We start from the raw sequence: 27,486 nt of genomic DNA, 5'->3' as shown, positions 1-27,486 counted from the left end.
CCCTCTGCTGGACTGATAAGGGCTGATCTCAGGTCAGCAAGTTTTTTTTTTATGGCTGATACTGAGTGTTTTTGAACCCGAAAGATACGTTTTTATCTTGTGCGCACAGCAAAAGAAAATGTGCACTCAAAATAATTATATAAATAATAATTACACTGAATAAATACATAATCTGAAAATACAGCAGCTCAGTGATTTTAGTGATTTGCTCAGCAGGGCACTGGCAGAGGTAAAGAAAGTTTTTAAATACCATTCAGACTGATGCTTTTGAGTTAACAAGAAACAATGTTTCAACAGTTGATTAATGAAGTTTTTTAATTCATATAATTTTTCCAGATTGACACACGGAGTCTGGTGGTGACAGTCATGTCATTAAATATTATAAAGTGTTATTAAATCCAAAAGTTGTGTGCTTTAGACCCAGAAACATAAACACTGAGTTGTTCCACCTTTAGGATCAAATTGTTTATGTTGTAAAATAGTAAAAATGTGAAAAACAAACTGGTCTAATTAAGTTAAAAAGATTTGATCGTTGCTTTTATTACAGGTAGATGTTAGTGCGACAGGTCAAACACCTGCTCAGTGTGCTGTAACCTGAGTGTGTTCAGCTGCTGCCATCAAACTGTGTTACAGTGAACATATATAAACTTAGTACATGAGTTCTTCCTGCAGCAGCCGACAGACGCAGGTGACTTTAAAGATAAATGATCATATTTACATGATTCATGAGTTTGTACAGTGTTCAGGATCTACAGTCCTGAATCAGACACATGATGGTTTCCTGCGACAGCTTCACACTTTGAGATCCAGCTCCATCTACCTGTCCTGACACCTGGTGAGGGTCCACAGGTAGACCACCTGAGTCTGAAGCTGCAGGAGAACCAGACGCTTAACTTACCCTCCCCTGATTTAAAGACAGTATAAATAAACCCAGAGTCTCTGTGTGTTTGTTCTGTACGTGGAGGCCTCCCGATGACCTTTGACCTTTAGGATCCATCCAGTCTGTTGACCTCTGTGATCGTCATCTGTTCAGCTTCTCATCAAACCTGCAGGAAGACAGACACAGCTTTAGTCATTTAACCAACCATTACCAGGTTATAGGAAACACAGAAGTGAAGTCAAGTGAATTGAAGTGAACGTCTAATAAAACCTGCACAGAGACAGACAGTGAGAGGTTCAACAACTGTCATCAAACATCAGCATTTTACAGAGAGCGGTGAAGTGAAGCAAAGTTTTCACTGAGTCACATGATCAGAACACACCTGGAGTACGGCAGGTTTGTCTACAAGCACTCGACAGAGAAAAGTAAACTGAAGGGAAGTGAAGTGATGTGAACAATGGTAAACAGTTGATCCATGACAGCTGAAGTAGCTTAGGGTCAGTAGAACTACAGTAGAGTAACAGTAAGGTCATTAGAACTACAGTAGAGTAACAGTAGAGTCAGTAGAACTATTGTAGAGTAACAACAGGGTCAATAGAACTACAGTAGAGTAACAGTAAAGTCAGTAGAACTACAGTAGAGTAACAGTAAGGTCAGTAGAACTACAGTAGAGTAACAGTAGGGTCAGTAGAACTATAGTAGAGTAACAACAGGGTCAATAGAACTACAGTAGAGTAACAGTAAAGTCAGTAGAACTACAGTAGAGTAACAGTAAGGTCATTAGAACTACAGTAGAGTAACAGTAGGGTCAGTAGAACTATAGTAGAGTAACAACAGGGTCAATAGAACTACAGTAGAGTAACAGTAAAGTCAGTAGAACTACAGTAGAGTAACAGTAAGGTCAGTAGAACTACAGTAGAGTAACAGTAGGGTCAGTAGAACTATAGTAGAGTAACAGTAAGGTCAGCAGAACTACAGTAGAGTAACAGTAAAGTCAGTAGAACTACAGTAGAGTAACAGTAAGGTCATTAGAACTACAGTAGAGTAACAGTAGGGTCAGTAGAACTATAGTAGAGTAACAACAGGGTCAAGAGAACTACAGTAGAGTAACAGTAAAGTCAGTAGAACTACAGTAGAGTAACAGTAGGGTCAGTAGAACTACAGTAGAGTAACAGTAAGGTCAGTAGAACTACAGTAGAGTAACAGTAGGGTCAGTAGAACTATAGTAGAGTAACAACAGGGTCAATAGAACTACAGTAGAGTAACAGTAAAGTCAGTAGAACTACAGTAGAGTAACAGTAAGGTCAGTAGAACTACAGTAGAGTTACAGTAAAGTCAGTAGAACAACAGTAGAGTAACAACAGGGTCAGTAGAACTACAATAGAGTAACAATAAGGTCAGTAGAACTACAGTAGAGTAACAATAGGGTCAGTAGAACTACAGTACAGTAACAGTAAGGTCAGTAGAACTACAGTAGAGTAACAATAGAGTCAGTAGAACTACAGTAGAGTAACAACAGAGTCAGTAGAACCACAGTAGAGTAACAGTAAAGTCATTAGAACTACAGTAGAGTAACAGTAAGGTCAGTAGAACTACAGTAGAGTAACAGCAAGGTCAGTAGAACTACAGTAGAGTAACAGTAAAGTCAGTAGAACTACAGTAGAGTTACAGTAAGGTCAGTAGAACTACAGTAGAGTAACAATAAGGTCAGTAGAACTACAGTAGAGTAACAATAGGGTCTAGAACTACAGTAGAGTTACAGTAAGGTCAGTAGAACTACAGTAGAGTAACAATAAGGTCAGTAGAACTACAGTAGAGTAACAATAGGGTCTAGAACTACAGTAGAGTTACAGTAAGGTCAGTAGAACTACAGTAGAGTAACAATAGAGTCAGTAGAACTAAAACAGGATAACAGTAGGGTTAGTAGAACTACAGTAGAGTAACAGTAGAGTTGGAGCTCTTACTGCCGTATCGCATCTGGGATCTGTAGTCTCTCTGTGGGGATGAACTGAGACAGTTCCCTCAGACTGTGAATGAACCGAATCTTCCTGCTGAACTTATCACTGTGGACGACAGACAGAGAGACAGACAGACCTGTTATCTAACGGTAACTGTTGTGTTATTTTATGTTATGTTGTGTGTGTGTGTGTGTGTGTGTGTGTGTGTGCGTGTGTGTCGCAGACCTGATGAAGGGTTTGACCAGTGTGAGGAGAGCTCTGATGTACCAGGCAGGATGGACGACCAGCAGCCCCTTCAGGTCCTTCTTCAGCCTGGACAGACAGACAGACAGACAGACTTAGATAACACCTCTGTTGTCATGGAAACAAGGTCCGCTCTCTGACATTTATTGATAAACACCGCTGACAGTTTAATTCCTTCTGACATTTATTCAAAGCAGCTATCCAGACACCACACTCAGGAAACAAAGACTGTGTGAAGACAGCTCCACCCTGCAGTGCTGTCCTGCTGAGTGAAACCAGCGTACCTCCTGTCAATGGACGTGTAACACTGGTGGAGCCATTTGATGGACGGTAGTTTGTTTCTGGGAGCCATGGCACACAGGTAGACCAGCATGTAGTTCTCTGAAACCATCAGGTCCAATGTTCCCACAATGTACCTGCAGGAACACACACACACACACACACACACTGTAGAATTTGTTCTTACACTTCAACTGAAACTTCCTCACACCTTAACTGCTACATCAGCTCTGCTCCTGTAAGCTCACCTGAACAGGTTGTCCATGACATACTCATAGTCCTCCACCGTGTTCTCTGGCAGGTAGCAGGAGGTGAACAGGATGATGGCATTCATATCCTCTCCATAGTAACCTGACAGCCAATGAGACACAGAGCCACAGTGTGACTTCATGTGACGCAGGTAAAAGGAACGTTTTAAGTAATACATAGAAATATACGGATTGTGACACACTCGGTACAGGTGTGTTACAGGTGAGTGTGTGTGACCTCTGACCTCCATGTGACAGGACCTGCAGGTGTGCATCAGGTGAGTGTGTGTGTGTGATCTGTGTGAGAGGACCTGCAGGTGTGTTACAGGTGTGTTACAGGTGTGTTTGTGTTTGACCTCTGACCTCCATGTGACAGGACCTGCAGGTACGGCTCCAGGACGCTCATGTTGACATGGTATTCATGTCCAGCAATGCAGAACCTCCTCCAGCGGCGTCCCTCATTGTCCACCTTGTCCAGCTCAATCAGACCCTCTGACTGCTCCACCAGGCTCCTCGACATGCCCACGGCCCCGCCCCTCGACATCCGAGGGAGGTCATCTGTTTGGAGAGAGGTCAGAGGTCAGAGAGAGCTCAGAGGTCATCTGTCTCTGTCTCTCTGTCTGTCTGTCTGTCTGTGTGTCTGTGTGTCTAACCCTCCCACTCCAGCTCGTGGTGGCTGTCTGGCAGCGTTCCTGTCTCGCTGCCTGAAGGCGTCTCCAACGCCTCCAGGTTGATATCCAGTGACAGCGTCTCATCTGGCGTCGTCGACAGCGCAGCGGCGGAGAAGCCGTCATTGCTCTGGTCGTGAGAATCACTGCAGCCCAGAGTGAGGCTGAGTGATGGGGCTACCAGGCGCTTCTTGGCCCCACCCCCAACTGTTCCTGATAGGGCAAGGGTAGTGGGCGGAGCTGAGATGAGGGGGCGGAGCAAGAGGACAGAGTGATGAGACAAGATTTTACTTTAAATATTTGTGTTCCTGTATATTCTTTGATTTGTACAAAACAATAAACGTTAAGATGATTTCAGGTCACCTGGGTGCTGCACGCCACCTGACGGGCTCTCTGCCTCCTCTGGACTCCCACAGTCCTCTGGGAAAGGGCTGAAACAAATGTTTTAAAGGGTTATTCCACTAATTTCACACGAGGATCAGTGGTTCACCCACTGGTTTGTGGACTCTCATTTTGAAGCCTTGAGTTTGGCATTTTGGCCGTCGCCATCTTGGATTTTTGGAGACAGAAGTGACCGTATTCGGACGAGAGGGTGGAGCCAACCCTAATACTAGCTGTTAGCTTGGTTAGCACAGTGCATTTACAGCTATGGTTAATCATGATAATGCTAACGCTAACCGTAAAAAACAGACTTAAATCCATTAAAACAAAATGTACTTACTGGAAAAACTAAACCTGTGACTCCTTAGAGGGTCTTTTAGTACAACCAAATGCTGAATAAGACTTTTCTTTTGGCGACTTAGTCGTAACAATTAACTTTCATGAACTGAAAACTGAAATAGTGACAGCTATGGCTACGCTTACACTCTGCCATGGTTTTGTTACCTTACCAAGATTGTTGCTTGGTAGCAACTTGTCAACAGTTGCTGCTAGCTTGGTTATCACAGTGAATTTACAGTTGATGGATAACTGTGCTAATGCTAATGTTAATGCTAATTGTGAAAAACTTATAGGACTTAAAACATTAAAACAAAACGCACTTACTGGAAAACCCAAACCTGTGAATCCTTAGCAGTCTTTCAGTACAACCAAACGTTAAACAAGACATTTTTTAGGCGATTAAGACGTAACAAGTAACTTTCATCAACTGAAAACTGAAATAACGACAGCTACGGCTAGTTGCAGCTAGCTTGGTTACCACAGTGAATTTACAGTTGATGGATAGCTGTGATAATGCTAATGCTAATGCTAATTGTGAAAAACTTAAAACCACTAAAACAAAATGCTCAAACTGGAAAAACCAAAACCTGTGACTCCTTATGAGTCTTCATCAACTGAAAACTGAAATGGTGACAGCTATGGCTACGCCTACACTCTGCCATGGTTATGCTACCTAACCAAGGTTATCGCCTGGTAGTGACTTGATAGCTTGGTTAGCCCAGTGAATTTACAGTCTATGGTTAACTGTGATAATGCTAATGCTAATAATGCTAACGCACATTTTCGCTAGCAAAAAACAGGCTTGAAACCGTTAAAACAAAACATACTTACTGGGACAACTAAACATCTGATTCATTAGAGGATCTTTTAGTACAACCAAACTCTGAATGAGACTTTTTAGGCACCAAAATGTTACAATAACTTTTATGAACTGAAAACTGAAAAAGCGACAGCTACAGCTACACCAGGGGTCGGTAACCTTTACGATCAAAAGAGCCATTTTGACACCATTAACAGGTTTTTATAACGACGACGAGAGTAACAAACATTGAAGTGCTGCAGAACAGGTTCAGATCTGACCCAACAGAGGAAACCTTCAGTTACAAACTGTTTTAACCTTCCAGCTATAGAGCGCGAGATAAGAAGAACAAACAGAGTCTGTTGGTTTAAATCTGAACTTTCAGTCTCTCTTTATGAAACACTTTCACACATCAATCTGAAACTATTTCATCTGTGAAAATAAGAACCAGGTTTTCACATACAACAAATAAACTTTGGTGTTTTGATGCATAACAATAAGCAAAGTTCCTGTCCACAGTGTGATGGTGAACTCTGACCTGGGGAAGCCGTCGTCCTGCCACTCCTCCCTCAGCTCCATGTCCTGGATGTGTGAGTTGCCCGAGGCCCCTACAGGAACCCTGCAGGAACAAAACAAACACAGTAATATGGAGACTCACTAACAGTCTGACAGGATGATGACCATTTCATGACTTCTTTATTTTAAACAGTGTGACTGACAGATTCATTTCACAGGTTGATTTAAAGTCAGTGACTTTAACTGTTAGAGAGACACGTAGTGAACAAACAGGTGTGACGACTTAAAGCTGCAGATTTTTCATCTGAGGCCACATCCACACTGAGACGTCTTCATTTTGAGACAGCGTTTTGAAACAAAAACAATCTCCGTACACACGAGCATTTTAGCACCATACCAGAAATAATCTTGAGCAGCTCCTGAGTCCGAGACGAATTTCCCTACAGGGACACTAAAATATATCATATCGTACCATAATCTCTGTCCACACTAACACACCTAAAAACGCGTATCCCATGACTACTCATGTACACTGGGCATGTGCATGCTGATGTAAACAGGAAGCAGAGTGTCTGCTCTGTGGTTGGTTGCTTAGTTACAGAAAATACTACGGAGACGGCAAAAAGTAAGACCAGAGATTTCTATGCTTTGACTGACAACAAGGTGAAACTGTTATTGAATGTAACACATAATAAAGCAGTCAAGATGTCTGAAAACAGACTGGGAGTTGTTGCAAAGCGAATATGGTGACATAGCACAGCGGTACTAGGAGCATTATCCATCACTGAAGGAAGCCATGGCGATGGGAAAGGAGAACCCACACAGGAAGGATAAAATCACAAAGGGTGTGTAGACCTAAATATAATGTTTTAGCTTGACACGTCGAGACTGGTAAGACCCAATCAGGAAGCAAATGTCTCCATTTCCACCCGACAAGACTGAAACGCAACCCCATAGCTTTCATACTAAAACGGGTCAGCAGAATTTTCAAAGGTCTCCTTTTTAGGGGTTCCAAAACGCCACAGTACGCATAACGTCCGGTGTATACGCAACAATATTTATAAGTTTTAAGCCAAAAAGGTATTAGTGTGGATGTAGCAAATAAGGTTTCCTATAATGAGTTTGCGCTCTGAAGAAGTATTCAGACACTTTACTACCACAGACTTAAAGTATTTAAGATGTAAGATAAAGTTCTGATGGCTCAGAGGTTAAAACACAGACTTCAAAACTGTCCAATAAAGTAAAATAATAATAATAGAAAAGTTTTTAATTCAAGTTAAGGAAAAGCCTGTGAGTAATCAACTTCAACTTCAACTTTCAACTTTATTGTCCCCAAATGGAAATTTGCTTTGCAGGTAGGTAAAAACAAACACATAAAAAACATAGAAAGCACATTCACACAAGTTTTGACACGACACTGAAGGGTAAGTACACAAATACCCTGGGGGGCGACAGAGAGTGGAATGTAGAGTGCATCATAACTGTTCATTTTTTAAAATTTAAATTAAGTTGGGTAATGGCTTGTGTTATGAAGGAATTTTTCAGTCTGTTTGATTTAGCCTTTGGCGATCTGAATCTCTTGCCAGAGGGTAGGAGTTCAAACTCGGCATGGAGAGGATGATCAAGACACTGTATGATGTCCTGAGCCTTAGATTTTACCCTCCTGCTAAATATTGTAGGCAGACCAGGTAATGCAACACCAACGATTTTGCTGGCAACTTTAACAATGTGTTCCAGCCTCTTTTTATCTCCTAGTGAGAGGCTGCCAAACCAGGAGATGATGGCAAAGGTCAGGACAGATTCAACTATTGAATAATAAAACACTGACATCAATTTGCTGCACACTCCAAACCGGTTCAGCATCAGGAGGAAGTGCAGTCGCTGTTGTGATTTTTTGTACACAATGTCCGTGTTTTCATTAAAGGACAGCTTATTGTCAATGACCACACCAAGGTACTTAAAGGTTGTGACTCGCTCCACAGTCTCCCCCTTAATTACTGTTAAGAGTGGTGGGTTCGAGTTCCTTCTGAAATCTATGCACATGTCCTTGGTCTTTGTCACATTTAAGTTTAAAAAAGAATCATCACACCAATGAATAAAATCATCCACCACTGGTCCAGGAGCTGTGTCCTCCCCCTGTAACAGACTCACTATGACTGGGTCATCAGCAAACTTAAGTACATGTCTATCTGGATGTGAGCTTCTACAGTCGTCAGTGTACAGGATATATAAAATAGGTGAGAGGACACAGCCCTGCGGAGAACCAGTGGAGGAGAGAAGGACATCAGACAGAGCACTGTTCACTCTAACACGTTGTGATCTGTCTGTTAAGAAATCTAAAATCCATCCAACAATACTGGGGCACAAATTAAAATTTGATAATAATTTGGAGGCTAAAATATGGGGCTGAATTGTATTAAAAGCAGAAGTAAAATCTAAGAACAGTAAATGTGCATGGGTGGCCGGGCCTTCAAGGTGTTTAAAAACAAAGTTAAGAAGGGTTAAAACCGCATCATCCACCCCTTATGCAAATTGTAGGGGGTCTAACATGTCCTCCACAGCGTCCACCAGCTCTCTTTTAATAATCTTTTCAAAGACCTTCATAACCAGTGAGGTCAGGGCTATAGGTCTGTAATCACTGATGGACTTTGGGGATTTAACTTTGGCCACAGGCACAACTATCGACCTTTTCCACAAACCTCCGGAAATATCAGGAAAAGTACCTATTATAGGGCAGGATGTTCTTTTATTGGAGTGCTATTACTGGTGTATTAAGAGTACTAATAAATACTGTACAGTCAGTTAGTTTTATCTGAAACTGTACGTCAACTTTACAGAGGAACATTTTACATATAAAACTTAAAGAAGCACCAGGTGAAAATAATAAAGTCAAGTAAAATACCTTCAAGTATTCTCAAGTAGAGAACTAGAGTAAATGTACTGAGTTAGTGTCCTCGTTCTGCTGCTGTGAGATATTTGTGGTAAACTGAGAGACTCTCAGTGACGCTCTCAACTGGAAAAGCTGCTGAATCAGCTCAACCAGTAACTCACACACTAACACGAGACTGTGGAGCCCCGAGACTGTAGAAACAGATGAGAGTCCCCACAACATGAATACACCTCTCCCTTTCTCACACACACAGTTATGACAAAAGCCCTGAACTCCTGAGCTCCGTCCTGTTCTCTCTCTAAAACCAGACTCCATTCACTTTTCTATCATTTTAAGTTTCTTCCTGGTTTTCCTGTTGAACATAATGACGCAGCCAGGTGACTCACCTGTCAGCTGTCAGCGGGTAACGCACTTTTAATTCAGCATGGACTCCAGCGAGCAGCTTCTCGTTCCAATAAAATCTGAATCAGATCAGGACTGAACGAACCTGCCTGACTGCTCGGATTCTGATTGTTCACAGAAAGGCACCAGAGCAGGTAAGGAGGGGCGGGGCTCTTTTGTTCCTCTGTTTGTTGTTACTGAAGCAGAAGGATGAAATACACCCACCCAGGTAACCACACCTATGTACGTGTGTGTTTGTGTGTGTTCAGGTCACACTAAAGGAGATCAGGTGTGGGACATCCTCCTCAGATAAGGGGGTTAGGTTTCCACTGTGGTGCCTTCAGGGTCTGACTGGAAAAATCATATTCTGAGCAGGGTTCTGTGTTCTCTGAGCTCTTACAGGTGTTCTTACCTGTCCAGGTGATGGTTGTTTAGCAGTTTCTAGAGGAGGTACCAGAGTTAGAGAGATTCCAGGAGTGCTTGAAAAGGTTCCAGGAGAGGGGTGCCTGAGTGTGACTCAGTGCTCCTTAAAGGGTAAGTTATGCATTTTTTAACCTGGACCCATACTCCCATGTTTAGTGATTTAGTGACAAACAATTTTTTAAACTATTCCAGTATTGAGAGACAGCGCTGCAGCTGGCAGCAGCGAGGCAAGCTGTGACCCCTCAGGGCATTTGTGCACCGTTAATTTACATCCACTTAAAGTGTGTGCTCAGATTAATATTCCAAGTGTCCGACAACATTATGGAAAAGACCCTACAGAGACAGATCTTTTCGTTAAAGAATAAGGTCCTTTTTGTTTAACTAGAAACATCCCTGTAACTGCCATCGCCAATTCTACCAGACTCCATTTCAATAAACCATAATTTTAGCGTGTACAGAGCCACCATATTTTCACATTTAACTGGGTCAATTTTGGGTTAATTTCAACCGTGCAAGAATGGCTGATTGTTCAAACAGTGGAAAGACAAACCAAGATGACTTTTGTGAGTTTAATTTGTTTCTGTCAACTTTGAAATTAAGTGTGTTTTACGTTGATAAAATTACTGTTTTTTTAAATGGAGTCTGGTGGGTTTGGTGATAGCAATCTCAGGGCTGTTTCTGGTTAAACAAAAAGGATCTTACTCTTTAACAAACAGATCTATCTCTATCTCTATCCCTGTAACTGATTAATAATCTGAGCCTGTCAGTGGCAAAAAACAGGCACTTTTGGTGGATGTGAGTGTTTACAATCCTGTTTTGAGGCTGCAGACCTCTCACTCACTACTGGACCAGTTTCAAAATGTTTGTTCCCGATAGTCACGTAGACACAAAAACATAGTAAAATACATAACTTTCCCTTTAAGGAGATCCGAGGGAGGTTTGTAGGAGGTTCCAAGAGTTCCAGAGGTACCTGAAGAGGCATCACAGTCCAGATTCTTCCATGGGGCTCAGGGGTTCTTCAGGAGGTTTCAGCGTGCTAGACAAAAGTCCACACTTCCTGAGGAGGGTCAAGAGGGGCTTGAGGTGGTTTAAAAGTTCTTGAAAAATATTCCAGGGTTCTGGAAGAGCTTATTTATCAGTTGTTTAGGGGGTTACAGGTGTTGTTCCCTGTCCAGGTGACAGTACTTTAGCAGGTTCCAGAGGAGGACCCAGGGTTCTTGAAGGTTTTCAAAAATACCAGACAAGATTACAAGATCGGTTGAAATGACTCCAGAGGAGGCTCCAGGGTTCAGGACAGGGGTTCAGCGGTTCTGTAGGAGCTTACTGGAATTCTTAATGGGCTCAGCCCTCCTTAAAGAGATCATATGGGTCCTTGAAAAGGTTCTGTAGTACTTTAGGAGATTTCAGACTTACTCCAAAAGGTTCCAAGAGAGGGGCAGGTAGTTCAAGAAGTGCTGGTTCCACAGTTGTTGAGAAAAGTCCAGATTCTTGTGGGACTCAGGAGTTCTTTATGAGGTTCCAGTTTGCAAGACAAGAGTCCAGGGTTCTTGAGGAGGGTCCAGGGGGGTCCTTGAGATAATTTAAAATTTCTTGAAAAAGGTTTCGGAGTGCTATAAGAGTAAGTTTATCAATTGTTTAGTAGGTTACAGGCATTCGTACCTGTCCAGGTGACGGTTCTTTAGCAGGTTCCAGAGGAGGACCCAGGGTTCTTGAGGGGTTTTCAAAGAGTACCAGGGGAGATCCCAGGGTTAATGAGAAGGGTTCAGAGGTTCTTTTGGAGGTTCCAGGACTTCTTGATAAGGTTTAATGTTCTTTTAAGATATCCCAGGGTCCTTGAAAATGTTCTTGAGTTCCTAAGAAGGTTCCAGAGGTGCTTAAGAAAGTTCCAAAAGTCTTGAGGGGGGCAGGTTGTTCCAGGAGTGCAGGTTCTATAGTTCCTGAGAAGAGTCCAGGCTCTTACATGGGGCTGAGAGGTTCTTTGGGAGGGCCCAGGGTGCTAGACAAGAGTCCAGGGTTCCTGAGGAGGGTCCAGAGTTGACTGAGGTGGTTTAAAAAGTTTGTTTAGTTCATCAGTTGTTCGAGTGGTTCCAGGATCCATGAAGGGTGTTCAGGTGGAAGCGACAGAAACGAGGAGCTCTAAATTCAGGACTTGTGTTCTGATCTGATCACCTGATCGACTCTATCTTTTTGTTTCACTGTTCATGACGTGTTTGTCTTGTTTGAATAAACTTTATTAGAGTTGTCTCTGAACAAACTGACCTGGGTTCAGAGTTTATTCATTTAAGTTCTGTTCTTGCAACAGAAAAGACTGAAACTTGTTGTGAGTGAAACCAGCCAATTATATCAATCAAATCTCTCTTCAGCTTTAGAGTGGAAACTCTGACTGCTGTGGTCGTCATGGTAACAGCAGCTTTCAGTCTGAAGAGATGAAAGCAGTGTGGATGGTTCACAAAGCTAACACTAGACCAGTTTACGGATCCAGGAGACACCTGAGGAGTCACGGGTGACCGGTCAGTACATCACTTCCTGCTGATGAGAAACACTGACACATTGAGCAGTGAACGCACCACAGTGACCCCTTCACTGACCATCTGGAGGAACCAATGCCAGCTCCAAAAACACAAAACTAAACTTCCTCTTTCTGCTGGTACAGGAAACACACACACACACAGACACACACACAGCTGGTTGTGAAATCTGAGGTTCTGTCATTGTTCAAGTTTTAAATATCAAACGTACCTGTCCTTGGCGTACCTGTCCTCAGCAGGCCTGTCCGTGTGCCCGGCGGGGGAGCTCATGATGTCACAGTGATGTCTCTGACCAGCATGTGTAAGTGTCTGGACGCCTCTGTGTGTGTGTGTGTCTCTCCGGGGGAGTTCCTACTCTGACTGAATGTGACTCGCCCTCTCTGTGTCGCTGCCTGACAGGTTCAGCTGCATTTCACAGCAGAGGCTCCCTCTTATTGGTCGACGCTCACCTGCTCTGTGCAGACAGGTGAGGCAGCAGGTCAGCTTCACTCTCACTTTATTAATATTAACAAATGAGCAGCTGAGGCTATTTAAAGCAGGAGGAAGTGCTGGGCGTCCTCAGGGTCCTGCTGTCCGTCTCTTTAACCTCTGATTATTATTTATTATAAAAGTCCAGCTGCACAAACACAAACAATTAATGTTAGAGAAACATTTTAATGCTCAGAGGAAGAATTTAAACTGAGTTTAAGATGTGCATTAATTGTAAGCACTGTCTCTCATTTGTTTTGGCTGACTTATTCATTGATTTTATCGCATGTACTCCAACACATGGCAGAGGAAGTTTTGTATGAAGCCAGTGACAAATTTCCATGTGAGTGAACAATACAGATGTCTATTAATAAAACGTCAGAAATTTGGCTTGAAATCTGTTTACTGAGGTTTTATTTGTTCAGACAAAAAAAAAAAAAAAAAAAGAATTTTGACCCAAAGTAAAAATGGTAATTTTTTTCTCACAGACTTAAAAAAAACTCTTTAACTGAAGTCAAAACATTTCATGTAAGTTTCTTATAATTGATTTTTTTTTACTCTTCTTATTTTTTATGTTTTTTTTACATTTATGATAGAACAGCTGTAGAGTGACAGGAAAGGGAGGAGGGGGAGTATGGAGATGACAGCAACGGGCCAACGGCTGAAATTGAACCCAGGCCGCAGCTAACGGTTCTGCCTACATGTAGCGCACGCTCTACCTGGTGAGCTGGAGGTCGCTCCAGCATTATATATACACTGATTAAAGACTTAGGCCATATCGCCCACCCCTGCAACAACGTAAAACAATATAACGCTTTAAACCAAGGTGAACTGTTCCTTTAATTCTTTACATAAACACAATTAATCAGCAGCTACAGAAAAACACAACAGACCCTTCAGCAGGAGTCGAGGTGAGTCAAGGTGACCTCTGATCTCCTGTAACTTTACATCATCTGGAAAAAAGAAATGAATCAATAGGAAGTTCCAAACACAAAACTTTAATGATTGTCGTTCACAGATTCAACAGTTCACGTCAGCTGATTTTATCTAATACTGTTTGTGTTTTGTTGTTAAATTTGTTTTGATCAACAGTTTAAAACAGGTCTGAAAAGAGGTGATTACTGATGTCACAATGCTGCAGGTAACCAGCAGGTGGCAGTCATCTGACAGGAACTGTTGTAATGTACCTTTATGAAGGGAAACAGGTTGATACAAACACAACAGGTGTTGATGTCTGATGTGACATGATGAGGTGTTTGGGGTCAAAGGTCAGCAGGATCTGTTTAAAGGGGACCTATTGTGCTCATTTACAGGTTCATACTCATATTTTAGGCTTCTTCTCTTCTAGAAGACGATTACATGTTTAAATGTTTGAAAACACTATACTGTCCTCAAACTGTCTGTGCTGGAACACCTGCATTCACCCTCTGATTGAGACGCTCTGTTTTAGCTAGGGCTGGGTGATAAAACGATGTTGAAGCGGGATTGCAATAAAACATGTGTCAATGACGACAATAAACTATAATCAATCTGCAGTTTTTGGGATGAGCGTCATTGTACACGCCCACTTTTCACTGCAAAGTGTGTGCTGAGGTGAGGAGGAGCTGAAAGAAGCGTGGACGTCACGAAAAGAGGGGGAAAGTGGGAGTGGAAGTGAGGAGCAAGGCGGCGGTGAAGCTGAGGAAGAGCTCGCATCATCCTCAAAAATGGATGAAATTGTGGTTAAAAAAGGTTACACAACATCAATAATTTGGAAGTGGTTTGGATACAGACAATGACAGTCTGCAAAATATGTCGTGGGTTGGTGCCAACCAGGACGGAACGCACAACAAACCTTTTCCATCACCTGAAAAGGAGGCATCCCAGCGACTACACATGAAAATCCACCAAAACTGCAGTAAGTCCACCAACAAGTGTTCAAGGGCCGAGCACTTCTGCTACTGTGGGCAGCGCTAGCGGGGCTGCACCAAAACCACCATAACCCCGTAAGAGAAGTGACTGAACAAGTGCAGAGATATAACAGACATGTTGCCATATTTTCTAGCCAAACACGACCCCCATGAGCACCGTGGGAAAGACGGGTTTGAGAAATTTATTAAAGAGCTAGACTGCAGGTATGAGCTGCCAGGAGGGAAATATTTTTCTCTGCTCTGCCGCAGCTTTACAACGAGCGCCGTAGGAAGCTGGAAAATCATTTGGTTCCTTCAGGTGTGACGTTATCAGGACACTTTTCAAACTCGCAGCATTATCAAATTATATATCCTCACAAATATCGATATTGATCAATACTGGGAAAATCAGCATGATAATATTTTTTGCCGTATCACCCAGCCCTAGTTTTATTGTCTGTTTCTTAAAGCGCCCCCTCCCGAAAAAGTCTACTCTGCTTGGTCAATGTTTCTGGGTCTTCCATAGGTTAGTGTTTCTGCACCGTCATTGCAGCGAGGGAATGACTGTGATGGAGAATCGCCGCACTGTCCACGGTAATTTACAACATCAGCAACCAAGATTACATGTTTCCCTGACATTAGCATGTGGCTACATGTAGCAGTGTATGTAAAGTAAACACATATAGTAGTGTACCTGGTGCAGACGACCATATAAAGAAACCTGTCACGACCTGACGTCAGCTTGTCTTGACAGTAGAAAAAAAAAACAAAAAACTGTTGTAAACAGAGTATTCAGAGCGGTCTGAAGCCTCAGGCTTTTGCTCACAGGAAATACTTTTATGTACGTGTAAATCATTATTTAACACTTTGGCCACGATTAATATGAACATTGAACACTGTAGCATTACAGAAATGACAGGAAATAAGGAAAAGAATAAAAGGTCCTCTTTTAAGGCTGAGAGCTGCTGTCTTGCCTGCAGGCAACAACACAGCTGAAAAAACCCACAAGCAATAAAAACTGTCATTTGAAAGAAAACTTCTTCCTCTTACCACTTCCTGTTGCTGCATCACATCCTGTCTGTTTCACAATAAAATCCCTCTGCTGGTTCAGAGCTTCTTCCCTAAAACACTTGTTGTGAAACATCAACAGGAAGTGTTTTATTAAAGTGAAATCAGCTGTTCTCGCTTAGATTTAGGGTAAAACGTGCATGAAATCAGAGGGATCACATGACCATAGACAGGTACAGGTGTGACACACATTTTTAGACCACGCCCACTGAGAATTCACTAGTAGTACCATAATAGTGTTTAATAGATGTCACCTGGCTGCAGTGATGCACAGGAGACTGTGACATCACTTTTGGGTATGGTTACACTGATATAACTCTTTAGCATGTGATCCGGGTCACATGATCAAGCCAGGTGTGGACGAGGTCACAGACTTCTCACCTGGATTGTCTCATTTTATATAAACAATAATGGGTATTAGACGAAGAATCACTTTATGCTTTGATTTGTTTTTAATCCCCGGTTGGTGTTTTTGTTCAAAAAACTTGGTGTAAAAATACTGATAACCGTAGTTTGACATTTATACAAATACTGAGTCTCCAAATGACATGACAAAGCTGATTAAACTTAAAAGCACACGTAATTAAATATTCTGCGGAGAGTAAAACCAACTTTCTAAACTTTATTCAAAGACTATTTTGTCCGCTGCTCCTTGTTCATCAGGTTTCAGTCGAGCGAAGGAAAACTGATCTGCAACGGTGTCGATGACAGATTAACCGCTGAAGTTATTTTCCAAACAAAGACAAATTTAATGTGAGAATTAGCAGTTTTGCTAACATTAAACCTAAATCATGTTTTTCGTTATTTTTTATATTTAACATTTCAGTAAACTGAATCTCTGAGTTTTTGGCATTTTTCACTGTTTTCAGACAATTGTTAATAGTTATAATAATAATAAGAATAATAATAATAATAATAATAATAACAATAAATAATACTGATAATGATAATAATAATAATCATAATAATTATAATAATAATTTGCTGCAGCACCATCACATCAGACATCACTTTTTACACTGAAAACACATTTAAATCAAATATTTCTGATCCAAAAAGGTTCTGTGTAAATACATGACGTCATGAATGCATTTTGCATTTTGTTTTGAAGACAAGAGGAAGTTGTTCCAGATGTGTTCAGGTCTCTGAATGTTCCAGATGTTGGTAATGGTTTAATGAAACGGTGTGTTTGAGTCAGTCGGTAAAATCAGGCTTCAGCCCAGATGTGTTAACGTCGTCCGTGTGTTTAATCTGAGGATAAAAAAACTTCGTAATGATGTTTGTGATGTCATCTCTGTGGTACCTTGATCATCCGACAGACAGACAGACAGGCAGACGTCCTAATGATGGACAGGTAACAGGTCAGAGGTCAGAGGTCATGCTGCTGAACTTCTCCTCCAGGGCCTGTGCGCTTATGTGCGGCAGGCCGCCATCCAGAGGACAGCCCTCCACCAGACTGTTCATTGGGGTCGGAGGGACCCGAGACTCATCCTCCTCTTCCATGTCTCCCAGGCGACTGTCTCCCAGACAACCGTCTCCGTCTCGCTCCTTCAGGAAGTCCTTAATGATGGGGAGGACCTTCTTTCGAGACGCCAGCGTGTTTCCTTTAAAGAGACACAAAGAGAACATATTTAATATTTGATAATGATCTTAAGTCACCTCCTCTTGCCACATATTCTACTGTATTATATCAATATCATTATATTATACTCTATTCTTATATGATAATGTCATTCATTCATTCATTTCCGTAACTGCTTATCCTGTTGGGGGTCACGGGGGGGCTGGAGCCTATCCCAGCTGACACTGGGTGAGAGGCAGGGTACACCCTGGACAGGTCACCAGACTATCACAGGGCTGACACATAGAGACAGACAACCATTCACACTCACATCCACACCTACGGACAATTTAGAGTCACCAATTAACCTGCATGTCTTTGGACTGTGGGAGGAAGCTGGAGCACCTGGAGGAAACCCACGCTGACACAGGGAGAACATGCAAACTCCACACAGAGGGGCTCCCCCAATCCGGGGTTTGAACCAAGGACTCTCTTGCTGTGAGGTGACAATACTAAACACTGCACCGTTGTGCTGCCCTGTATTCATTAGGGATGCACTGATAGTGAAAATCAGGGCTGATAGTGATACAGATGTTTAAGATAACACTGCGTCCTTTCGTCACGAAAGTGTCCCAGCAAAGATCTCTGTTTGTTCCAAACACATTTTCTATTGCCGTGGGTAACGGTATGACGTCAATATGTCAACAAGTCGAAATATTGTGAGTATCAGGATATGAATTTTTCATATCTAGTCCCCAGGATGCTTCTAGGCTGCGTACAATTTCTGAAACAGAAAAACATCGTCCACTGTCATTGATGAATGTCATCTTATTTACCGATAGGCTGGGGGCAGTAAACAAGGAGCATATCAGGCAATACTGATGTTCGGCTGATGAAGCGGTGCATCCCTAGCATGTATTATGATACATTACATAGTTATACTACAGTATTATACAGTACAGGCCAAAAGTTTGGACACACCTTCTCATACAATGCGTTTTCTTTATTTTCATGACTATTTACATTGTAGATTCTCACTGAAGGCATCAAAACTATGAATGAACACATGTGGAGTTATGTACTTAACAAAAAAAGGTGAAATAACTGAAAACATGTTTTATATTCTAGTTTCTTCAAAATAGCCACCCTTTGCTCTGATTACTGCTTTGCACACTCTTGGCATTCTCTCCATGAGCTTCAAGAGGTAGTCACCTGAAATGGTTTTCCAACAGTCTTGAAGGAGTTCCCAGAGGTGTTTAGCACTTGTTGGCCCCTTTGCCTTCACTCTGCGGTCCAGCTCACCCCAAACCATCTCGATTGGGTTCAGGTCCGGTGACTGTGGAGGCCAGGTCATCTGCCGCAGCACTCCATCACTCTCCTTCTTGGTCAAATAGCCCTTACACAGCCTGGAGGTGTGTTTGGGGTCATTGTCCTGTTGAAAAATAAATGATCGTCCAACTAAACGCAAACCGGATGGGATGGCATGTCGCTGCAGGATGCTGTGGTAGCCATGCTGGTTCAGTGTGCCTTCAATTTTGAATAAATCCCCAACAGTGTCATCAGCAAAACACCCCCACACCATCACACCTCCTCCTCCATGCTTCACAGTGGGAACCAGGCATGTGGAATCCATCCGTTCACCTTTTCTGCGTCTCACAAAGACACGGCGGTTGGAACCAAAGATCTCAAATTTGGACTCATCAGACCAAAGCACAGATTTCCACTGGTCTAATGTCCATTCCTTGTGTTTCTTGGCCCAAACAAATCTCTTCTGCTTGTTGCCTCTCCTTAGCAGTGGTTTCCTAGCAGCTATTTGACCATGAAGGCCTGATTGGCGCAGTCTCCTCTTAACAGTTGTTCTAGAGATGGGTCTGCTGCTAGAACTCTGTGTGGCATTCATCTGGTCTCTGATCTGAGCTGCTGTTAACTTGCGATTTCTGAGGCTGGTGACTCGGATGAACTTATCCTCAGAAGCAGAGGTGACTCTTGGTCTTCCTTTCCTGGGTCGGTCCTCATGTGTGCCAGTTTCGTTGTAGCACTTGATGGTTTTTGCGACTCCACTTGGGGACACATTTAAAGTTTTTGCAATTTTCCGCACTGACTGACCTTCATTTCTTAAAGTAATGATGGCCACTCCTTTTTCTTTAGTTAGCTGATTGGTTCTTGCCATAATATGAATTTTAACAGTTGTCCAATAGGGCTGTCGGCTGTGTATTAATCTGACTTCTGCACAACACAACTGATGGTCCCAACCCCATTGATAAAGCAAGAAATTCCACTAATTAACCCTGATAAGGCACACCTGTGAAGTGGAAACCATTTCAGGTGACTACCTCTTGAAGCTCATGGAGAGAATGCCAAGAGTGTGCAAAGCAGTAATCAGAGCAAAGGGTGGCTATTTTGAAGAAACTAGAATATAAAACATGTTTTCAGTTATTTCACCTTTTTTTGTTAAGTACATAACTCCACGTGTTCATTCATAGTTTTGATGCCTTCAGTGAGAATCTACAATGTAAATAGTCATGAAAATAAAGAAAACGCATTGAATGAGAAGGTGTGTCCAAACTTTTGGCCTGTACTGTATAATACAGTGTGTAATACTTTATACTGCAATACAATACTGTATATTATTATACTGTACTATATTCTTATATTAGTGAAGCCGAGCATGAGTTTATGAACAAAGTTTGATGTTTTCTGTTATTTCTAAATAAATGTATCACAGAGGCAGAAAATCGTCGAACAGAGAAGCTGATTGGCTGCAGTGAGCTCTCTCAGGTTAAGCTTTAGAAGTGGGGGTGTTTACCTTGCTTATAGGCTTTGACGTGCGAATGGGGGCTGCTGAATGGACAGAGGTTCAGGGCGGGGTTACGGGCCTGTTCCAGGTAGAGGCTCGCCTGTGGAGGGAGGACTCATATTAAACAGAATCAGTGACTGAGAACTAAACGTAAACGACTTCTGTAAGTGTTTGTGGAGGAGGCAACAGTACTGCAGTATTTAATTACAGTGTGTTTGTGAGTACTTGTAGTGTGTACCTGTTGCCTGCAGGCGGCGCTGTGGCTAAACACAGCGAGCTCTCTCATTGGCTCTTTGCTCTCAGTGAAGGAGATGGTCATCAGCAGCAGGAGGTCATATCCAAACTTCAAACAGAAATCTGAAAGCTCTGCCTCCAGCTCCGCCCCCTGCAGGAAGTCCTGCCACATGTTCGCGCGCACACGCACACACACACACACACACACACACACACACACACACACACAATATACTAACTGTAGTACTGCATGGTCCGGCGCAGTATGCAGTAGAGTGTGTATTACAGACTGACCTGCAGTGTGATGTAGAGAACAGAGACAGCGACATTCAAACTTCCTGAAACAGCTTTCATGTCCTTCAACAACATCTGTTCAGTGTTCAGACCTGAGAACAAAATACGTTAAATAACACTATGAACATTAAAATATTGTGATAGATGACTGTACACATTTGGCCCTCTGTGCTTCCATCATGTGCTGCAGTAATTAATTCTAACAGTTTTCTGACTGACCTGACACGTCAAACTTGGCGTCCTGCAGCGTCTGAAATAGAGTGCCCCTCGGCGGCAGAGCGGGAAAACGAGCCTCCAACGCTGCAGCGATCTGACTGTCTTTAGGCGTCACTTTACCTGCTGCGGGCGCCATGTTGACACAGTCCAACACCACTGCCGCTACACACAGTAATACACATTAAAACACACATTAATACACATTAACATACAGTAAAACATAAAGTAATACATATTAGACGTGTTCAGGTTTCGTGAGGACCTGATCAGGTGCCGTGAGGACCTGTTGAGGTGTTGTGAGGATCTGATCAGGTGCCGTGGGGTTGTGAGGACCTGTTCAGGTGTCGTGAGGACCTAATCAGGTGTTGTGAGGACCTGATCAGGTGTTGTGAGGACCTGAGGACCTGTTCAAGTGTTGTGAGGACCTGTTGAGGTGTTGTGAGGACCTGTTCAAGTGTTGTGAGGACCTGTTGAGGTGTTGTGAGGACCTGTTGAGGTGTTGTGCAGACCTGATCAGGTGTTGTGAGGACCTAATCAGGTGTTGTGAGGACCTGATCAGGTGTTGTGAGGGCCTGTTCAGGTGTTGTGAGGGCCTGAGGACCTGTTCAAGTGTTGTGAGGGCCTGTTCAGGTGTTGTGAGGGCCTGATCAGGTGTTGTGAGGACCTGATCAGGTGTTGTGAGGGCCTGTTCAGGTGTTGTGAGGGCCTGAGGACCTGTTCAAGTGTTGTGAGGACCTGAGGACCTGTTCAGGTGTCGTGAGGACCTGTTCAGGTGTCGTGAGGACCTGAGGACCTGTTCAAGTGTTTTGAGGACCTGTTCAGGTGTCGTGAGGACCTGAGGACCTGTTCAGGTGTTGTGAGGGCCTGAGGACCTGTTCAAGTGTTGTGAGGACCTGAGGACCTGTTCAGGTGTCGTGAGGACCTAATCAGGTGTTGTGCGGACCTGAGGACCTAATCAGGTGTTGTGCGGACCTGTTTAGGTGTCGTGAGGACCTGTTCAGGTGTCGTGAGGACCTGAGGACCTGTTCAAGTGTTGTGAGGACCTGTTCAGGTGTCGTGAGGACCTGAGGACCTGTTCAGGTGTTGTGAGGGCCTGAGGACCTTTTCAAGTGTTGTGAGGACCTGAGGACCTGTTCAAGTGTTGTGAGGACCTGAGGACCTGTTCAGGTGTCATGAGGACCTGTTCAGATGTCGTGTCGTGAGGACCTGTTCAGGTGTCATGAGGACCTGTTCAGGTATCGTGAGGACCTGTTCAGGTGTTTACCGTAGAGCAGTTGAGCAATCTGTTGGTCCAGGATCTCTGGAGCTTTCTGGATGATGCGTTCTGTTACCAAGGTTGTGCAGGATCCCACCATCTCCACGGTAACAAGACAGGAGGTGGACGGCTCTCTTTCCTGCTGGTGATGGTCGATCACCTCCACCACTGCCCCCTCCAGGTCGCTGTCTGAACTACAGGACGGACACAGGCTGATGAGACAGGTGTGTTCACACGCTTCAGGAACCAGACTGTTTGTGGCATGTTGTCTGGCAGGTGTTCAGATCAACGTGCTACCTGTCCATTGACCTGTACAGGAGCTCTTGACTACCTGAGCAGCCTTTGTGGCCACCTGTCAGGTGTCACCTGTAAGGTGGGTGTGGTTACCTGGGCAGGACATTGTGGTCGACCAGCGTCAGCTGCAGGCGGCCGGCTCGGTGAAGCGCTTTAAGGTCCAGCTGGTCTCTGAACAGCAGGAGGTCTGGAGACAGAACGACCTGTCGCAGCAGGAAGACGTTATCTGAACGCAGCACGAGGTCTGACTGACGGATGTTCAGCAGCGGGAGAACGAGCATCTCACTGTGTACAGTCTGAGACAGAGACAGAGGCTCAGGTAAACATCAGCTCTGAGGAAAAACACCTGTACTGACCGTTCAATGACTCACCTTGGACAGGAAGTAGGCGTAGGTCAGGGCACACACCATAGAGTCCACGTCACAGGCTTCATTCCCCAGAACCACGTGAAACGCTGAACCAGCCTGATCAAGGTTCCCCTGAATTTTATTTTTAAAAACATCGAATCATAAAACAGGAACTGAAGTTCTGAGAGACAGAAGCTCATCAGGGGGCTAATAATGATATAAAACATAACTTAAAACAAACCCAATTTCCAACTAATCATCTACGGAAATTAATCTGCAACTATTTTGATAATCAATTAATAATTCATGTAATTTTTTAAGAAAAAATGCCAAATGTGATATTTCCAGGTTGTCAAATGTGAGGATTTCCTGCTTTTCTGGGTCTTATTTCATAGTAGATTTAACAATTTGGGGGTTCGGAAATGTTGGTTGGACAAAACAAGACATCTGATGAAGTCACTTTAGGCTCTAGGACGAGGGCGTCAAACACACTGGCCCACCAAAGGATCCAGTCCGGCCCACTGGATGACTTTGCACACCTGATAATGACACACTTGTGAAGGTTAAGCGGTGTCAGGTTTCAGGAGCAAGTTAAACACAGAGTGCTTTCAAAAATATCTAAAATTAGCAACACTTACATCCATTAATTTAAGGGCATGACAAAGAAGGTGGTGACAGAGACATGTGTCTGTTTTCCTTGAGAGGCCACTATGTTTGAATAGTTTTATTGTTGATTTTTGTATTATATGTTGTATTTGTTGCATTTTTAATATGTTCTGATTGGCTGCTACCTCGGTCAGGTCTGTCTTGTAATGGGACTCAATGGGACTTTCTGGTTAAATAATGGTTAAATAAATAAAGATAATAAAATGCTGCTTCAAAGGCTTTTAACTCAACCAAAATACGGTTCTTGGAAAAAACTTATTGTGGTCATATTTAGATATTGAATACTGTGCAAAATACTGTCAGTCAGCAGCTTCATTACAAAATAATCTGTATCAGACTATCTTAAAACACGATTGTTGGGACTCTATTGCTAAGACACTGCCAAAAGTTTTGATGTGTAAATCATTTGTAAAGCAGGGGAAAACTTAACCTGCTTCCTCAATAGTTTCCAGTTTAGTCTGGTGTGGTGACGCCAGCGTTACCACACAGGAGTGGAAATAAATGTAAAAATGTACATGTCATGACAGTGAGTAGTGGACTGACTGAATGTGGAAAAACCTGAGACATGTTCTTGAAACTAAACTTATGTTTCTTAAGATATCTCAGCTGGTTAATCATCTGTTTTGCAAACAGATGAATGTTTTCAGAATGTGCTTCTTCACACTAAATTTCATGTTGGGCTGTATGTGGCCTGTGAACTGAGTTTGACACCTCTGCTTTAAGATATTGTCACAGGTTTTTCCTACAGTGCACTGATGTGTGGTAGACCAAATGCTTAAATAAACTACAGATTAATCAGTAACCAACATCATCACTAGCTGCAGGCCCCCAGACAGAAATGTTATAAAGTAAGTGTTTTAACTCCACAGTTCCTGTTAACTGCCATTTCTTCATGACATTACAAACTGAGGAAACAGCTCCCTGAAAACACTTTGCTGCCTTCTTATAGTCTTCTCCTGCTTTGTGGAAATCAGTTAATTTAGTTTTCAGAGTGTTAGGCAGCTGTTTAGAGGAGCCCATGGCTGCTGGTTGTTGGGACAAGGTTTCAGGAGTCAGAGTATTTATAAAGCTTTGAAATTTGTGTCACCTGGCCTTTCCTAACGATGACTGTGAACAAGCCAGAGCCCTAACGAGCTAATTAAGGTCTGAGACCCTGGGAAAAGTTGTCTGAGCGCTCAAACGTCTTGAGATGCCCAAACTTTTACATGGTGCGCCTTTACTTTTTTTCCATTCTAGAAATTGTACACAACAGAAATAATACCCTAATCCTGCTTAAAATTAAAAGCATTTCATCTTAAGCTTCATGCCCTTTGAAGATCAGTTCATCTTGTACATACTGTGCAGATCTTCTACTTAAGTATTCACAGTAAAAGAAAATTTGACCAGGGGTGCCCAAACGTTTGCATACTACCATTATCTATTCAATTTTATACCTACTTGTTAATGTTTTGTTATAATAATAAATGTAATAAAAAAATGCGTGTTGTTCTCTGACCGTAAGTTTATAATAATAATAATAATAATAATAATAATAATAATAATTGTATTATCGTTATCATTATTATCATGATAATAATAATAATAATAATAATAATAATAATAATAATAATAATAATAATAATAATTTAAACTTCCGGTCACAAAACACGCAATTTTTTTTTCAAATTTAAGCCCACAAGAGAAAACGATAATAATAATAATAATAATAATAATAATAATAATAATAATAATAATGACTTTTATCATTTTCCTCTCAAATGAATTTGAAAATGTTTGAAATTTATATTAAAAAAAAATGCTTATTGTTCTCAGATCAGAAGTTTATTCTGAAAGGGTGTGAACATGTCAGGCTAACTGAGGCTAATGCTAACTGACAAAAACAGTATTGAGCTAAGTGTGTGTGTGTGTGTGTGCATATCTGTATATGCGAGTTGCTGTGTGTGTGTGTGTGTGTGTGTGTGTGTGTTCGTGTGTTACCTTCACGGCTCGGCGGCAGCTCGACAGAAACTCCTCCATCTTCTGTTAGCTGCTAGCTGCTAGCTGCGACCGTTAGTTAACCCGCTAGCTGCTCCTCTGACCGGTTAACGGATTCAGTAAACGGTGACAGCCGGCTCACCGAGTAGCGGGCTGTTAGTAACACACACACGTTACCGTTAACTGTAAACGCATGACTGTCGGGATGACCGTCGTTAACGTGTTGGGTAAAAGGTCAGGAGGCCTTCAGGGTGCAGTGGAAACGTAGGAAATACAAGCTGTCTCTGTTAGTGACTGTGTAGCGAATATTCAACTGATCCAGAAACAGTTTTCTGTTTGTAGATGAAGAGAGGACAGCGTGCAGGATGAAAAGAGATGCTCCGTTAATTCATTCATAAGAAAAAATAAACACAAAATGAAGCGTATTCACTGAAAAACACGTTAAATATGTCATACACCACCAAAACATCCACTGCTACCTTTATAGATTATATATTATTCAGGTTCTAAAGTAAATGTTTCTGTCATTTTCAATATAAATCCTACACACAGCTGTATCTACAGAAAACATGTATAAATGCACATACTGTAGTGTACATAATAATCCCCTACATGTATATCCATTCAGTATTCTTTGCACCATTTGCTTTTTTTTTTTTTAATCGTTAATTTTATTTTATTTATTTGTTTATTTATCAGGGACAATGCATATTAATGAACAGTGAACTGTAAATATACCGGGATTAGCCAAAAGGCTAGTTTTCATCCGCAGTCCCTGGCAAGATCTGAGTTGGCAGCCTAAGTAATAAAAAAGTTAGAACAAGTTTAAAACAATATCATTGCATGCAGTTTAAGCAAAAAATATAGTAACAGGTAAACATAGCAACACACACATAAAAGCAGAGCAAGCCAAGACTCTACAAATAACAATTACAAAGCAGCCTAATTCACAAGAAACAAACATAGACTGCAACAAACAACAGCAAGACAGTAACAATTACAGAGCAGCCTAATTCACAAAAAAACAAACATAGACTGTGACAAACAACAGCAAGACAGGCATAAGCAAAAGAATATGGCAGGCAGGCAGTTGTTAAAGAGCAGACAGAGGCAGCAGTTGAGTATTAATGTGTACAGGTCTGATTATTGATGAGCCATGATTTCAACTGTTTTGTGAACAAATGGTATGAACTGAGTTCTCTGATGTGTACTGGTACTGTATTCCAGTCCTGCAATGCCTTAACTGAAAATGCTGAGTGGCTAAAGGCACTTTTCGTAATGGGTATGACACAGTCTCCTCGGATTGCACCTCTCGTTGCCCGGTTATTGCTTGACCTCTGTGTGATGAAAGTTTGAAGTGGAGGGGGAGCAGTGTTATGTATGATCTTGAAAAGAAAACAAAGGTTTGTGTACTTGATTAAATTGTCCCAGCTCAAAAGTTTGTACTTTGTTAAGATAAGGCAGTGGTGGTAGTTATTTGATCTGTGATCCAAAACTTTGAGCGTTTGTTTGTACAGTGCTTCGAGAGGTTTTAGTGTTGTTGTTGGCATAAATCACTGCATCATCAGCATATAGCTGGGTCTCCACGTCAGAGCACACAGAGGGCAAGTCATTTATATAGAGACTGAACAGAAGTGGTCCTAGTACAGACCCTTGTGGGACACCAGTGAAAGTCTTAAGAGCGGCCGATTGGTAGTTGTGGACCTTTACACACTGGGTTCTGTTATGTAGATATGATTCTGTCCACTTGAGGGCGTTATGGGTAAAGTTAAATGTACAGAGTTTGGCTATGAGCAAATCATTGGTGTTTTTAATTTATATTTATATAAACACAAATTTCTTCGCATACCTGTATACATAATACATTGTTGTCCTTGTTTTTAGCTGTTA

General features: G+C 42.2%; 2 protein-coding genes and 2 long non-coding RNA genes across 5 annotated transcripts; 2 read left to right on the top strand and 2 right to left on the bottom strand.

Moving 5' to 3' along the window:
- Positions 1-297: 297 nt before the first annotated feature.
- Positions 298-12,879, bottom strand: bnipl (BCL2 interacting protein like). Of its 2 annotated transcripts, none has more exons than XM_033640164.2 (10): positions 12,745-12,879; positions 6,334-6,414; positions 4,640-4,707; positions 4,262-4,516; positions 3,972-4,166; positions 3,609-3,711; positions 3,366-3,497; positions 3,064-3,150; positions 2,845-2,943; positions 298-1,046 (listed from the first exon to the last, which is right to left on the bottom strand). In XM_033640164.2, exons 1-10 carry the CDS (start codon positions 12,801-12,803, stop codon positions 1,022-1,024), a joined length of 1,104 nt encoding a protein of 367 aa, XP_033496055.1. In that variant the 5' UTR covers positions 12,804-12,879; the 3' UTR covers positions 298-1,021. The 2 variants fall into 2 exon arrangements, with proteins under 2 accessions (XP_033496055.1, XP_033496057.1); XM_033640166.2 differs by lacking the exon at positions 12,745-12,879 and adding an exon at positions 9,588-9,729.
- On the top strand, positions 2,340-4,118 carry LOC144464465 (uncharacterized). The gene is made up of 3 exons (XR_013492159.1): positions 2,340-2,555; positions 2,738-3,760; positions 3,985-4,118. It is a non-coding gene; the product is annotated as an uncharacterized LOC144464465 (long non-coding RNA).
- On the top strand, positions 12,697-14,460 carry LOC144464464 (uncharacterized). Its single transcript, XR_013492158.1, has 3 exons — positions 12,697-12,834; positions 12,933-13,011; positions 13,598-14,460. It is a non-coding gene; the product is annotated as an uncharacterized LOC144464464 (long non-coding RNA).
- On the bottom strand, positions 13,982-25,841 carry prune (prune exopolyphosphatase). The gene is made up of 9 exons (XM_033641029.2): positions 25,600-25,841; positions 22,981-23,088; positions 22,703-22,905; positions 22,325-22,509; positions 21,064-21,222; positions 20,845-20,936; positions 20,555-20,713; positions 20,326-20,416; positions 13,982-17,562 (listed from the first exon to the last, which is right to left on the bottom strand). Exons 1-9 carry the CDS (start codon positions 25,636-25,638, stop codon positions 17,321-17,323), a joined length of 1,278 nt encoding a protein of 425 aa, XP_033496920.1. The 5' UTR covers positions 25,639-25,841; the 3' UTR covers positions 13,982-17,320.
- Positions 25,842-27,486: the final 1,645 nt, after the last annotated feature.

This window comes from Epinephelus lanceolatus, chromosome 10 (genome assembly GCF_041903045.1).
Source record: "Epinephelus lanceolatus isolate andai-2023 chromosome 10, ASM4190304v1, whole genome shotgun sequence".
NCBI lineage: Eukaryota > Metazoa > Chordata > Actinopteri > Perciformes > Serranidae > Epinephelus > Epinephelus lanceolatus.
The sequence above is the reverse complement of the archived record's forward strand: the minus strand, read 5'-3'. Positions and strand labels throughout refer to the sequence as shown.